Genomic DNA, 15525 nt, shown 5'->3' on the forward strand with positions numbered 1-15525 from the left:
GTTGGCTCTGAGGATACATGACTCAAGAGACTGAATTCAGTTCAGTCAGTGAGTGCAGTGCAGTTGACTACAGTGAAGTGAAGCAAGTTGGTTGGTAAGCAGTCAGACATCTGCTGCAGTTTGGCTGTTGTGAGCTGTTGCTCCAGAGTAAGGGGAATGTCTGCCACTGGGAGTTGCTACTAGGACGACTGATGAAGGAACAGCAGATTGAAAAGACTTAGTGCATGCTGTAGTGAATTGCAGAGCATGTGAATTGGCAATAGCACTATAGTTACTTGTAGTTAAAATCAGTAAAGAGTTCAATAAATCCAATTACCAATCCAAACCTTGTCTACAGTCACTCATACATGTGACGATACGATATCAAAATTGTATACTAGGAAGCAGACCATGTATCACCTTACCACAGTGAGTTCAGAATGAAAAACAGTTGTATGAAAATGCAGCCAAATGGAAGAACTCCACCCATGATAATTCCTGGAACTGGTTGTGTGTAGATACTCTGATCTGGGATCTGCCGAGGAATTTGATTCGTTCTCACTGGATGTTCAATTGGCTGTAATAACAGTACAGGTTGTTATAAAATATTATAGAAACGTTAGTAACATAAAAGCTCAAAACAGGAATCACAAAACTGTAGGTTTGTGGATTCTCCTACTTGCTTATCATTGTTGGTAAGCATAGCGCTATTTGGAAAGCAACCTCTGGTGAGATACTAACAAAAGAATCAACGAGAAAAAAAATTATATATATATATTACTTATGCTACTATAGCTGGCAGATTTCTTTTACACAGGCATACAAAAACTTATTCCCCAATATGACGAGTACCTCAGTTCTGGTGGTGACTACATTGAGAAGTAGCTTATGTATGTATGTATTTTTTTGCATATAATTTTTTTCCTCATTGCTTATACTGTTAACAGCTCACCAGCAGTTACTTTCTGAATAGCCCTCATACATAAATCACTGTATATGCCAGACTGTGAAATCCATAGTTATGCACAAAACCTGAGCCCGCCCCCACAAAAAAAAAACTTAAAATGAAAGAATACTTTAGCTTGGTAATATTGTAAGTCTCAAAGTTTATCAAACTAGAGAAAACATTTGGAAATTAAAGAAGAAATCAATTCACTATGGCAGAAATGCTTTCAATTCAGACACTTGCTCTGGCACAGCTAAGTCAGCAACTTGTTCAGCAATTCTGAATACAGAAGTCTAATAGCACCAGTTCTCAGTGGTTGCAAATGATACTTCATTGTGCAGTCTTTATTTTCATCTTTCATACACCAGTAACTTTGCCTCCAGGAAGAGACCCTGCAAGTCCACTGGACAGGAGGTTCGATGGGCCCAAAGACAATCTAGATATAGTGGTAGAAAGTAAAATCTCTGTTATCTGCTGGGAATGGAACCCTAGTTATCCATCCCACAATCAGTCACTTCAATTACTGCACTATCATGGCTTATAAAGTCCTTCCATTTTTACGACTACAAATAGAGAAAACATCAACAGGTCTATATTCCAGGATAAAATTATTTGCAGTCCGTTGAAATTCAACTAACATTTTGGAGGAACATGATGCCTTTACCTTCAGGGATGAAGAGTAAGCCAAGCAAGAAACCAACTTGAAGTTATAGGCAAGCGCCTCCTTCATGCAGGTTCCTTGCTTCACTTACTCTTCAACCCTGAAGATGGGGCAATAAGTTCCTCCGAAACCTAGCTGACTACATGACATTAAATCCCAAAAGACAGAACTCTTCATACCCACTGCTGTGAGAACCTTTAATCCTACAAGAAAAACGTCAGATTTACATGAGGCGCATTATTTAAACTGAAAGTATACTTTGAAACATTAGTAGCGTCTTCACCAATTTTTGTTATAGCAATATTCTGTTTCAATGAACATACATAGGTGCGACAAAATAACGGACACACTACAGATACTGAACAATAATATTAAATTATTTTGATTAAGACAAGGTACTCATCTGCCAATTAAAATTAGGTTCTAGCCATACCCTCTTTCTGAATCCAAAATATGCTCCAATGAAGGTGAGTGGAACAGAAACTCCAAACCACAGAGCAAGCAGTGCAATAAGGGTCGTGAAAGGAACAGCAGCAGAGCTGCCCTTGCTCCAGAGGATCAGGTTCATCACAAAGAATAAGCAGAATACAACACTGCAACAAGTAAGGTTCTTACATTTTTGTAAACAAAACCAAAATCCAGTACATTATTCCAGAGCTTTCAGGCTTCTTTCACTATTCTTTTCATCAATTTCCCCTTGACCATTATAACCAGCACCACTAATAGCGATTAACTGTGATAAACTTCAAACCTGCCTATTCTTTTAATCTTTACCTGCTGCTATATCCCACTGCTGCAGACTGAAATTGGAAAATTCTTCCTATCATTCAGTTCAGATCCCCCTTATCTCCCTGTGTCTTATTTTAAAACCTAAACTCATGGTTAGCAGACCACCAGTGGTCCACCTCCCCATCAAGGACACAAGCACACACGCACACATGTGATTTGCATAACACAGTCTTCATTTTGTTTTCATTTTAAGTCATGAGGGGTGAAAATGTTGATTATTTACTCTTATTTCATTCCATGTTCTTAAATATTCAAGTTGTTCACCACAGAAAATCCACACAGCAAATGATCTGATATCCAAAATGATTGGGAACCCTTGTATTAGAGCATATAAAACAATTTTACTCTGTTGGTACATATGGGTATGAATCTTGGCCTCTCTTCCTTGAAGAGTGATATCAAGATCCATATCCATATTTAACAGTGAATATGGAGAACATCTGGGGCTAAGAAAGAGGCCATAACAAGAGAGAGAAAATGACATGATGAGGAGCTTCATAATTTGTACTCTTCAACAATTATCAATGTCAAAACAAGGTAAAATATAAAATGTTTACAGCAGGATACAAAGGCCTGGAAAACAATCTCCATGCAATAGAGCAGTTCTTGACAAATCAACAGTTTCTTAGCCCCTCAAGAATATCCTTACCATATATGGAGCCCGAAGACTCGCTACCATGCCTACAAGAACCTACTACTGGCCCCTATCCTGGGCCAGATGAACCCAGTCCACACTTCCATGCCACTTCTTCAACACAGAATTTAATACTATTCTCCCAATTGTTCCCAGACTTCCTAAGTAGTAATTTCCCTTCAGACTTCTTGACCAAACTTTTGTGGCCATTTCTCATCTCTCAAGTATCCTATATACCTAACACTCTCAACCTCATCATCTTGATATATCTGGCCAATGGTACAAGTTAGGAAGCTTCAACAAACCCACCCATTCAAAGCTCATTTTCTAAAAACTTACCCTGGACTAAGCATCGAAGTAAGAAGAACATTAGATTTCCATTTTTCTCCACCAAAACTTTTGTATATACGAGCTGATACATAACCAGCTGGAGTGCCCAAACACACAAACAATACCATTGCACAAGTCATTAATGCTCCACGATTTGCAGGTGACAGGAAACCTAAACAAGCAAATGCTGGAACAAATATAGCAGAATATCAATAAAAAACAGCTTCAAAAACAATGTTTTTATATTGTATGTCCTATCAAGATTGATTCTATTAACAATTTTTAGCCCTTTAATTAATGCTTCTTGCATAAAGTGGTAAAAACTAATTCCAAGTGGACAGGACAAGTATGTGTATATATACACATATATATCTTCCATACATTACATTTCCAAAACTACTCAAATTATTTCAACTGCATTTGGTATTGAAGGTCAACATAAAAAGTTTTAAAGGACTTCAACTTTAGTCAGTAGTAATCCTGTATAACCCATAATATACCTGCAGATAAGCCCAAACTTTATCATTTTCTTCAAAGGTATGTAATATAAATTAAATACATTATTAAGATCAGCAACTAGTTAGTTAGTTAGTTATTGGAGAGGGTGGGTTTCCCCATGCACTTAGACCAGTATTGGTCCATTGTGCTTCCCTCTATATTCTACCAGTCTCTATACCCTACCGATATTGGTGCGTGCCATCAGTCCCAACCGAGCCAGCGAGTTCGGCCTCTACTGGCTTGGCGGTATCTATAACGCTTCCCCCATCTATCAGAGGCGTCAGAGACTACTGTTGGGCGGGAAATGTCCTTGAATTTGGCTCAGTGACCTCCTTTGGAGATATGAGGTTCTTTTACGTGCCGTAAAGCTACGACACGGGACCCACAGCTTAAAGTCCCTCCCGGAGGACTTGTTGCCTGAATTTTTTCGCCCTTAAAAATTCCACAACCTCCGGCGGGTCTGAACCCGCGTACCATGAGTCATGAGGTGGGAACATTACCTCTAGACCACGAAGGCCGCTAGATCAACAACTAACAATCACATTACTGCTACAGAAGCTCAGTATGTTGCTATCAAAACTCTTCTTGAGAAAGGTCAGGAAATTGTTGTGCACGCGAGGAATTGCAGTTCTGACACTGACACCAGTTGAGATGAAGGCAATCAAAGCTGCAGAACACAGTGCTGGGTTATGCTCAATATGTGGAGTAGCTCCATCCATTATGGGCAGTAGCACTGACAAAAAGTGCCTGAACCACTCTTGTGCAGTGGAAGTGTCTTGCAGTGGTGTTATGAGTACAGTATAATGCCACAGAAAATCAAGAGTTATTTTTTGTATGTACCAAGTACTGGGCACATATGACAAATGTTTTTCATTAGAATAATAGTTGTGGCCCCTCATGTTACAATTAACTGCAATACTTTTGAACATAGTCCTCCACTACCTTCCCTTAAAATGATGGCCAGAGCCCAGTAATAAATACCATAGCAATCAGTCTGTAAAAATCACTGCATTACCACACTTTACAATCTTGACTAAAATGGAATTTTTAACATCTCTATCAATTCCATCCTGTTCCTTCCACAAGATAACACAATTTTACCCAAAGTAATGAGGGACATGCAGAACACTTGCGTTCCTGAACCCAGCAATACAGATAGCAACATTCCTTTGCGAGGTGGACGAAAAACATCACCATGCACCAGCTTCCAACCAAACTCCTCCTGTGCATCTTCTCCTGAATCAATCTGTAAAATATAATAATATTCTCATAATTTCTTTTAGATTACAAAAGCCGAAAATATTTACTAAAACTAGTAGTTGCATAGTGATATGACAGTTCTCATCATGGTGCAAGACCTGTTTGGAAATCATCAAGTACCCCATACCTTTCATACTCACTTGACCCCTCACACAGTGACCTTCTGGTTGTTTCTGATGTAAGACCCACTTTCTATTTTCAAATCCATAAGCCAGCAGCACCTACTAATTTAAACACACCTCCTAAAAGTTGCTTTATTGCAGCTTTCAACACAGAAAAAAAATGCAAAAATTGTGTAGATATCCTAAGGAACTATACTGAAAAGTAATGCATGTTTCTTTTCTCTACTTTGTATTAATTCTGTTCAATAAATCAGAAGATGTAACTTGCACAATTACATGTTGCAAGAGGAAAGGTCAAACACTTTTCATGTAGTATTATCAATTTCATTTCCATGTCACATCACTACCAACAACACAGTTTTTAACAGCTACCCATACCACTTCAACTGGATTCAATTCTCCCATTATATATCAAAGTTCAGAGAAAAATAATTTCTGTTGCTCTCCTCGTACAATTTCCTCTCTCTCATTTGAGACAGATGGATGTCAACAATATGAGAAAAGTTTCCAGACGTTGAAACTGAGATCCTGATGTCAAAAATGACATACACAAAGTGCAGGTACAATGCCTCAGACCACACAATAGTGTCAGTGGCCTCAAACTGAAGCTGCCTAACAGACTGTGTTTCCAGTGGTGTATACAAAAATGTCCTGTAAGTACTGCCCACTGAAGCCACGTAAAATATGGCATTTACCTGATTATAGCGGGCAATATCCTTGTGAAGAGTTCTGAGCATGATCATGGCTACCATGCCAGACAGAAACAGAACTATGACAAGAGAATTGAGAATGCTAAACCACTGTATATTTGTGTGTGGCATTGACTCCAGGATGTAATCCCATCGTGATGACCATTTGATTGTGTTATTCATCTGAAACAAAACATGGCACCTGCTACAGTTTCGTATTTCTATATAATTTTGATGTCATTATATAAGAAAATGTGTATTCATGTTATAATTTCAATTATACACAAAGATCAAGTCAATGTGGATAAGACAGAGAGTTCATCAGAAATATGCATAATACAATGTCAGGAAACATGACAGACTTAAGTCCTAAGTGTAAATGGGAGAACAAAATTTTAAACTGGAATTCAGAGAAGTAGGATGTGAGGGTGTGGACGGGATTTATTTAGGCTCAGGGCAGGGTCCAGTGGCAGGCTTCTGTGAACACAATAACGAATCCTCTGATTGCACAAAAAGCAAAGAATTTATTGACTAGCAGATCAACTATCAGCTTCTCAAGGACTCTGCCCCACGAATTCTATGACTGGATATTTACCACAAACTTGACGCTATATGAGTATATGATATTTAAATCATCTTCCAGATCGCCGCCTGGTATATCCATTGGTTCTTTCTCAGAACAGTCAAGTTTGGCAGGATTTGAGTGCTTGATGCTGCGAGGAGTCACTTTCACAGCTGAAAGAAAAATACAATAATTTGATGCTATTCTCTACAATTATAGAACATATATTGAGCTCTCTTGTCTTTGAAGGGTGCTGAAGATGGAAGAACACCATAGCTTCATACATGACACTAAGAAATAGAAGTATCCACTCTGCAAAATTATTATAAACTATAAAAATTGTTCCCATTAGGAGTAAAATGAATGGAGTTTGGAGAAAAACTAGAAAAGACGTGTCTAAAACATATGCACATATCACACATACAAATGATTTTATTTCTCCAGGTCTTTAATTCTAGTCTGTTTGCTACATGACCTAAACCAAGTACTTCATAGTACATAAAATATTGTTATTTATAACCAGCTTCCTTATAGCACAAAACCTGTAAGTACATAGTATTTTAGTGGGAAAGAGAGTTGCAAGAAGGCAACAGGAGAATAGTAATGGTACTAAACATTGTAAGGATGTGAGATAAATTAAACTGGCTCATGATAACTAAAAAAATAACTCCATAGAGCATAGCCCTCCTTAAGAAGCTAAGAGTCACTCAACTAGTAAAGGGATCCGCTGCATTTTATTAAACCTGAAGGTTCCTTACCATGTTCACAACAGTCTGCCCCTGGACCTTATCCTAAGCGAAATGCAGCCATTCCACAGCCTTCCACTCTTATTTCATTAAGACCCATTTCAACATTAACAACACAACTATGCCTATGCCTTTCAAAGGTTCTCTTGACTTGAGGCTTTCTGCATAAAACTAAAAGGAATTTCTCATCTCTCCTATGCACGCTACATGACCAGCCCACATTATCTTCCATGTTTGAACCATCTCAATATTTGGTGAAGAGAACAAAATATGAAGCTCCTTATTATACATTTTTCTTCATTATCCTGTTACTTCCCCCTTCTTATGCCCTAATACGTGATGCAATCCAAAAGTTCCTGAAACATATTAATAAAAACTATTATGTCTGCTGTGTTGTTTAAACAACACAGCGGGGCACAGACACATACATGACAATATTAAAGAACCCTCTTCTTGAGAACAACAAGGTAGCAGACGTTCAGCCCCCATCAAAAGAAATAATAAGAGGAACACAAACCAGCTTGGTTTACGAATTCCAATAAAATCTTAACAAACCAACTATAAATATTTTAAAGTATTGGAACAGCCACTGTAGATGTAAAGACGTAAGATTTTACAGCTAGTTGTATATTATTTACATTGTATGTACACTCAACTCTCAATCATCCAGGATAATTGTGGGGATGGAAATCACGATTAATCGAAAACCCGGTTAAGACAAATTTTATTAAGTAGTACTGTAATACTGTACCTTCATAATACTATAGGCCTACCTGTATTTAAATTTATTCAACCTCATTTTTATGTCATCTCATGGCCTATTTAATACTTTTTTTACATTACACTGAAGTATGAATTAGTTATTTCAATCAGTGTTCAACAACATCCAACACTTTTTACGAATATTCACACTTAACACTTAAAAAAATGTAATATTGTTGTTTGCTTTTTCGCAGCATTTTCCTTTTTACAGATATCCATACAAAGCCTATGTAATATTAGCTTGTCACTTAATAAACTGTTCTCTTCACTCTCAAGATAGTCTAGTAAGGATGCCTATGATTAAGAGCAGCACCATGTGATGAACTTACGATTTCGTCACTGCTTAACATTTCAAAGCCCGGCTCACACGAGTCACAAACTGCTCCTGTTATTATTGTTCCCTGTGCCCTTAGCTGACTAAACCAGATCAGCATTGCTTTGTTGAGATCATCATATGTTGATTTTTTCATGGTTTTTCTCTTCTTCATTCCACTTGAATTAGAAGACGAATCAAAGGAAAGTAATTGACTCTTTTGTTTTTTCAAATAACGAACAGGTTGTTCTCCAATACTGTATTGCATTGCTAATTGTTTAACTACACTTCTTTTTCCTGACTGATTGATAATTTCAAGCTCCTGTTGAATACTTAACACAACACGCTTCCTTTTACACCCTGACATTTTGCTAACGCACTTGAAGATCGATACAAAGAGACTAACTGGGGCGGTGTATCTGCCACAAATCTTTGCATTCTTTCACCCCTACACTAGAACATTGTGTTAGCATAACGGGACCAAAAAATGCAGAGCTCAGTTCACACTAGTGCGAAAATAGTGTTACAACTCACCATGTGAAACAAAAGTGAATGAATATTAAACAACATAAGCCTCAAAAGAGCCCCAGTAGCCCCGGTTAAGCTGCAAACCGGTTTATCCGCCCCCAGATAACCGAGAGTTGAGTGTATATATTTTAGCTTTTAGAACATGTAGTGTAATAGTGGCTTCTAACTGTATTGATGTAAAGGTGTCCCTCTGAAGATGGTCTCTGAGGACCGAAACATGTAAGGGCATAAATAATTGAAATAAGAAAATCTTAACCAGTCACACTGAATGGAACTATTTAACTTTTTCATAATATTAGTGTGACGGGCCAGAATGAAACAAATCAACTTACTTATCATCATCTAACAGAGAGTGTGTATCTATTTCTTTATGGTATTCATGATTCTGTGAAATAAAATTTGAATCAGCAGCATATATCAGAAGCTGATGTGTCCCATTTCAATTCCAATCGCATCCTTCCCTTTTTGGCCCTTCCTAAACAAACAAAACAAAAAAAAATCCGTGGCTTTATTCTGCCAGCGAACTATATGGATCGAGCGACCACCGCCTGTCAGCGAATCCTAAACAAACAATCTGAAGTAAAATTGTAAAGCATTGATATGAAGACAACGTTGTTTCCAATCATTCAAAATAAAAGATGCATCATACAAATTTTTACCTATATGGATTTCGCTGTAACCAGATTCATTGGTATATCTCAATCTATGAAACTATTATTATTATTATTATTATTATTATTATTGTTATCATCATCATCATCATCATTATTTTACTGCAATGGGGTGTTCACCCGGTGGCAGTAAAACTTACACTGATACAGACAAGGATAGTCTATAACATAAGAGAACACATACATACAATAAACAAGGTACACACAGTGCAAAACCAAACATACGAGGTACACAGGGTGATTCACGAAGTTTTACCCCGGCTTATGGTACATATTCCTGCGGTTATTTCCTGCAAAATTTCCTTATAAACTTGTGGTCGATTTTCAATAGTTACGGAGTAACAATAGATTTCTGAAACGCATCATTGTGAATGCAGCACTATGCTTCCCGCCTGGGCGACCATGCATTCCAGTCAGCTGTGTCAGCAGATAAGGCAGACCGGCTGGAATTTTGCGCGTAGGTAGGCAGAGCGATCCAGGAGTAAACAGGACGTTGTGTTGGTGACTTTGTGAAGTTAAGATGCCATACACATTTTCCACTGAGGAATATGCCGATATGGTGTTTGTTTTGGGTGTATGTGATGGAAATACGAAAGCCGCTGCTGCCGAATATCACCGGTGTTATCCTAATCGCAGGATTCTGAATCCTAAATCCATTAGCAGTACATTCAACACATTGAGACAAACTGGTTCTCTCCCCGGCATTCGTATACAATACGAACGAAATCCTCAACATGAACTGTGCAAAGAAGAAAACATTCTCGATGCTGTAGAGCATCGCAGTACGTATGCAGTCCGCATGCCAGTACAAGATGTTTAGCTCGGCGGTTTCGTGTTTCTCAGTCCATGGCATGCAGGACTCTTCATGAGAACGGGCTGCATCCTTATCATTTACAGCAAGTACATCACCTCGTCTGCAGTTCTGCAACTTGTTAAATGGAAATCGGCAATTGTACCACTTGATAATGTTCTGCGATGAGGCACAGTTTACACGGGACAGGGTCAACTACAATCACAACTTACATGTTCGGGCAGACAATAATCCCCGTGCCACGATAGAGTTGAATTTTCAACACAGATTCAGTGTCAATGTCTGGTGTGGTGTTCTGTATGATCAGCTAATCAGGCCGTTCATTTTTCCTGGCCACTTAACTGGTGAGATTTACCTCCACTTCTTAGAAGAATTACCACAGTTACTTGAAGATGTTCCTCTGGCAACAAGGCGCTGGATGTACTTTTAGCATGATGAGGTGCCTCCTCACTTCTCCCGCACAGTAGCAGCTCACTTTGATCGGCATTTCTCACAGCGGTGGATTGGTCATGGAGGCCGTAATGCCTGGCCTCCCAGGTCGCCAGATCTAAGGCCGTTAGATTATTGCATTTGGGGCTGGATGAAGGACATTGTGTACCAGGTAAAGGTACAAACACATGAAGCGTTGCTTGAACATATTCTGGATGCGGCGATGACAATAAGGAACAATCGTGTGGAACTGCAAAATGCTACGAGCGTGGTTCATACGCGTGCGACGTGTTGTGTTTCGTGCAGGGAGACATTTTTGAAAATCTTATGTAAATCCCGTCATCTTCTAAAGCACTACAGTTTAAAGGAAATAGATTGATAGAATATACAACCATTGGTATGTTTACAGAATGGGATGCTGAAAATAATGTAATTTTGTAACATAAAATCGATGAAAATGTTGCAGAATGCAAAATTAAGAAAATGGAAAAAAAAATGGTTTTAGAATGCTTCTTTCCTGAAACATTAACGATTTAAAAAGTGTTTGTATTGTATTTCTAATTTGTTTTGACTGAAATTCGAAGAAAAAAAGCCTTATCGCCAGTTTTCAAATTACTGTATCTCTTTAATTATGAGTTGGATACCATTAGTATATTAAAATTTTATGTTCTAAATTACCTCAGGAATGCCCTCCCTAAGTGGGGGTAAAACTTCGTGAATCTACAGTTTAAAGGAAATAGATTGATAGAATATACAACCATTGGTATGTTTACAGAATGGGATGCTGAAAATAATGTAATTTTGTAACATAAAATCGATGAAAATGTTGCAGAATGCAAAATTAAGAAAATGGAAAAAAAAATGGTTTTAGAATGCTTCTTTCCTGAAACATTAACGATTTAAAAAGTGTTTGTATTGTATTTCTAATTTGTTTTGACTGAAATTCGAAGAAAAAAAGCCTTATCGCCAGTTTTCAAATTACTGTATCTCTTTAATTATGAGTTGGATACCATTAGTATATTAAAATTTTATGTTCTAAATTACCTCAGGAATGCCCTCCCTAAGTGGGGGTAAAACTTCGTGAATCACCTTGTAGTTATAAAAGGGCACATGCTTGTGTTTGTTTCACTGCACTCGAACAAGGACACTTCACATTACTTCACTTGATTCATTTAACTCTGCCTAAGGCCTCTGTACTTGCAACAGCTTTCCTAACCCTCTTTATAAAAGTGTTTAGTTTACAGGGGAAAGATGATACTATGCCTGCAGGTAAACTGTTCCAATCCTTTATGGTCCTATTTACAAAGGAATATTTGCCAACATCTGTTCTTTGTTTCCTGCTTCTAACTTTCCAAATATGATCGTCCCTATTCAGGTAGCATGGTTGAAGTAGGCTATCCCCTATCGCTTTCCAAGCTGGTCTTCTGGTGTATGCATTGTACAACATTTCTTTCCTACCAAACTCTCTCTAAACTTCTGATACCACAGTAGTTGGTACCAAAGTCAGTTCCTCTAACAGATCAAATGTCAAATAGATCAGATTTCTTGATGCAGAAGGTTCACTACTCTTATCTTGGGTTTCATGTACACACTCATGCCTAACTGTCAGTTTGAAAACATCTTCTCTCTCTACACTGGTATCTCATAAAAAACAATTCATGTGGTACTTACAGAATTTACAGTGAAGACACTCTAGTTTCTTATAAAAGCTGTCCTTCATATTACAATTTTATTCTCAGATGGGGAATGACAGAACAATAATATCACACAATGACCTCTCAGCAATGTACATATCTTCCTATCACTAACAATCTAAAAAATCTCAACTGCTGATGATTCCTTTAGGTACAAGAAAGTCTGTTATTATGTGATGATTAGCAATCCAATTTCCGCACAAAACATGTAACTGTCTACTGGTTCAGTGTCATGTTCCGTCTATCCTCCCGTACTCTCACAAATCTCTCTCATTCTTGCTAATTCTCTTGCTACTGCTCTCAACAAACCCAAACATAGAGATTCCTGACATTTAAAGTTCCAAATCTTGTACCCAATTTCCAGTGCCTAGGTTGTTCCGAAGATCCGTCAAAGTCTAAGACACTATGTTACATTTCATGACATAATGTCAATAACTGTTTATTTCATATCTCCATATCTGCAGGCTCTCTCATCTTGACATTTTGTTCTGAAACAATGATTGTTCTATACTATCACTGCTTTATTGGTCAATCGAATAATGGTTTCATATATTTTACCACATACTTAAGACCTCAATGGGCTAACTGCTATACCAAATATGCATAAAATGTTGTCACCAGCTTACTCACATATGATACGCCCACCATTTGATCCAAAACCAACATCCCAGTCTTCACCTTTCCCACTGTGGTATGTAATGGTCAGATCCACATGGTTGAAGATGTAGAAGGTTTTGGGTTTGTTGTAGTTTGACTGCAAGCACATTTAAGACAAATTAAATACATCATTAAAAACATATTATTAAAATGGATATAAAAACAAATGCATAAAGTTTGATTATAATTACAGATCAATCAATTATAGCTGAAGACTACTAAACATTCAGATGTAAGAAAATACAGCAGTTAATCACTCCAAAGAGCAAAGTCCTGCTATAGAAGCTAAGAGCTTTCAGTTGGTTAAAAAATTATTTGCTTTTCATGCAGCCCACATTTAATTACTGTTTGCACTTAACTAGCCTAGTCCTATATGTTGAAATAGCTGGGTAAATCTGACAGGAGTCGTCCAGTGATTGAGATTAGCCCTTTCTGTGTCTTCCTTTCTCACCTGAAGACAGAAACAGATCCAGTTTCCAAAAAGTTGTGCCCTCTATTACCTAAAATTCCAGACGATGGAAAAAGTCCAAAACCCCAGTAATTCTGTGTCATCCACCATCATCAGAACCCTTTAAAATCTACCCACTTAAATAATCTCACATTATAATTGCACTGGTTTCCATCGATATAAATTTTTGTATAGACATCATACACATGAAATATATAAAGCTGTGCTAACAGAGACCAATACACATGAAGTACAAAATGACATTATAATAAAATACTAATCTCACATCTATGCATTAGTCTCCAAAGTGGCCTCCTCCCTTCAGATTTCCCAACCAAATCTGTATGAATACCTTATACTTCCCATGTGGGCTACATCTGATCCTATCTGACTTGACAATTCCAAGATATCTGATTAAGAGTACAACTCATGAAGTTCTTCATTATGCAGTTTGCTCCATCCCTGTTACTCCTCTCTCTATATCCAAATATTCCCCTCATTCCTCTACCCTCATACACCTTCAACTTCTCTTAAGAAAATAGACCAAACATCATACTGGCATAGAACATGCAAAATTTAGTTTTGAATATATTAATCTTTATGCTTTCATACTTTAATTTGTTATTGTCATTACCAAATACCTGAACATGGCAACATCTTTAAAGATCAATCTTTATATGATGATTCTGCTATGTATTCTTATAACAAACCATGAAGAAATGAAGAGAGAGCGAATAAGATCTAAAAGTTTGTGACGATGGTCTATTGCTAGAAGTATCATGTTTTTGGACATTAGCCATCATCTTGCCTATTTTCTGAAAACCGTCCTGTTTCTTTTTAAAAACACAACGTTTTGGAGACTGGATTCTGTCCCCGTCCTCTATCTACTGGACCCAACTGAGTAGGTTTTACCTGAGGATGGAGACAGAATCCAGTCTCCGAAACGTTGTGTTGTTAAAAAGAAACAGGACGGTTTTCAGAAAATAGGCAAGACAATGGACAACGTCCAAAAACATAACAGTTGAAGAAACAGCGAGCTATTATATACTCCACAAAAGCCATGCGTAACACGTCCCTACAACAGTACATTATATAATGAAGGTAAAGGTGCCCCTATACTTAATTAAGCACCACACCCTGACGATGTATTGAGGCATGGAGGTATACACCTCCATGTATTAATCAGCTCTAGACAGAGGTGAGTTGACAAGATCAAATTTTCACGAACTTATATTAGCAAAAATTGATTTTTTTGAAACCCTTCTACTGAGTTAACAATTTTACTCTACACATCTGATTCCTTATTTGGAAATGATTTATTGATCACTTCTGGTAAGGTAAGGTGAAGATATCCCTGTAGCAGGCCATGGAGGCCCACAGGGTCATGAGAAGACAAGGCTCCCACATTTTTTTAGGTAATCGGCTCACAGATGGGGGTGAAGTTGTCAGCCTTACGGGCCAGCTGCCATTTAGCCCCCAGGAAGATTCCTGGTACTCATTTCTGTTAAAGGTTGAGTCCATGCCAGGGCCATAGTGCAGTGGAAGGATTTGGTCAATTGAAAAATCCAGTGACCTCACTGGGAATTGAAACCCGCAACCTTCCAGCTTGTAGCATAGTGCATCAACCAACTACACTACCGCTTCACTTCTGGACATTCAGAAATAAAATATGAGTGCAAAAGAAATATGCATGAATTCTGATATTTTGATTTTCTATTTGTATTTTAAGAAAGTCTTGAGTTCAGTAAAATAACAAGAGCCTCATTTCCAAACTGCAATTTCCAAATTTCCATCAAAAATTAAGTAATTGTTTTCGATGGCATAACTGGAAATAATATATACCAAGCCAAACAGAGTCTGTAAATAAATCATTATACAATTAGGTCATAGGATACAACTCATCATCATCATCATCATCATCATCGTCATCATCACTGGCACGACAGCCCTTTGTGAGCCCTGGCCTTCCTCAGGATTGCTCGCCATTCTTCTCCAT

At 37.8% G+C, this 15525-nt stretch overlaps 1 protein-coding gene across 2 annotated transcripts in view; it reads right to left on the minus strand.

The window, feature by feature from the left end:
• LOC111868555 (transmembrane 9 superfamily member 2) overlaps positions 1–15525 on the minus strand; it is a 42653-nt gene that overhangs the window by 7370 nt on the left and 19758 nt on the right. For both annotated transcript variants that reach the window (XM_023859307.2, XM_033753094.1), the window contains exons 6-12: positions 13055–13178; positions 6504–6643; positions 5915–6091; positions 4939–5083; positions 3349–3526; positions 2020–2179; positions 405–556 (exon numbers count right to left, since the gene is read on the minus strand). In XM_023859307.2, coding sequence (XP_023715075.1) covers positions 405–556; positions 2020–2179; positions 3349–3526; positions 4939–5083; positions 5915–6091; positions 6504–6643; positions 13055–13178 — 1076 coding nt within the window. The remainder of the gene's footprint in view (positions 1–404; positions 557–2019; positions 2180–3348; positions 3527–4938; positions 5084–5914; positions 6092–6503; positions 6644–13054; positions 13179–15525) is intronic.

Source organism: Cryptotermes secundus, unplaced genomic scaffold (assembly GCF_002891405.2).
Source record: "Cryptotermes secundus unplaced genomic scaffold, Csec_1.0 scaffold330, whole genome shotgun sequence".
In the NCBI taxonomy this organism is placed as follows: Eukaryota; Metazoa; Arthropoda; class Insecta; order Blattodea; family Kalotermitidae; genus Cryptotermes; species Cryptotermes secundus.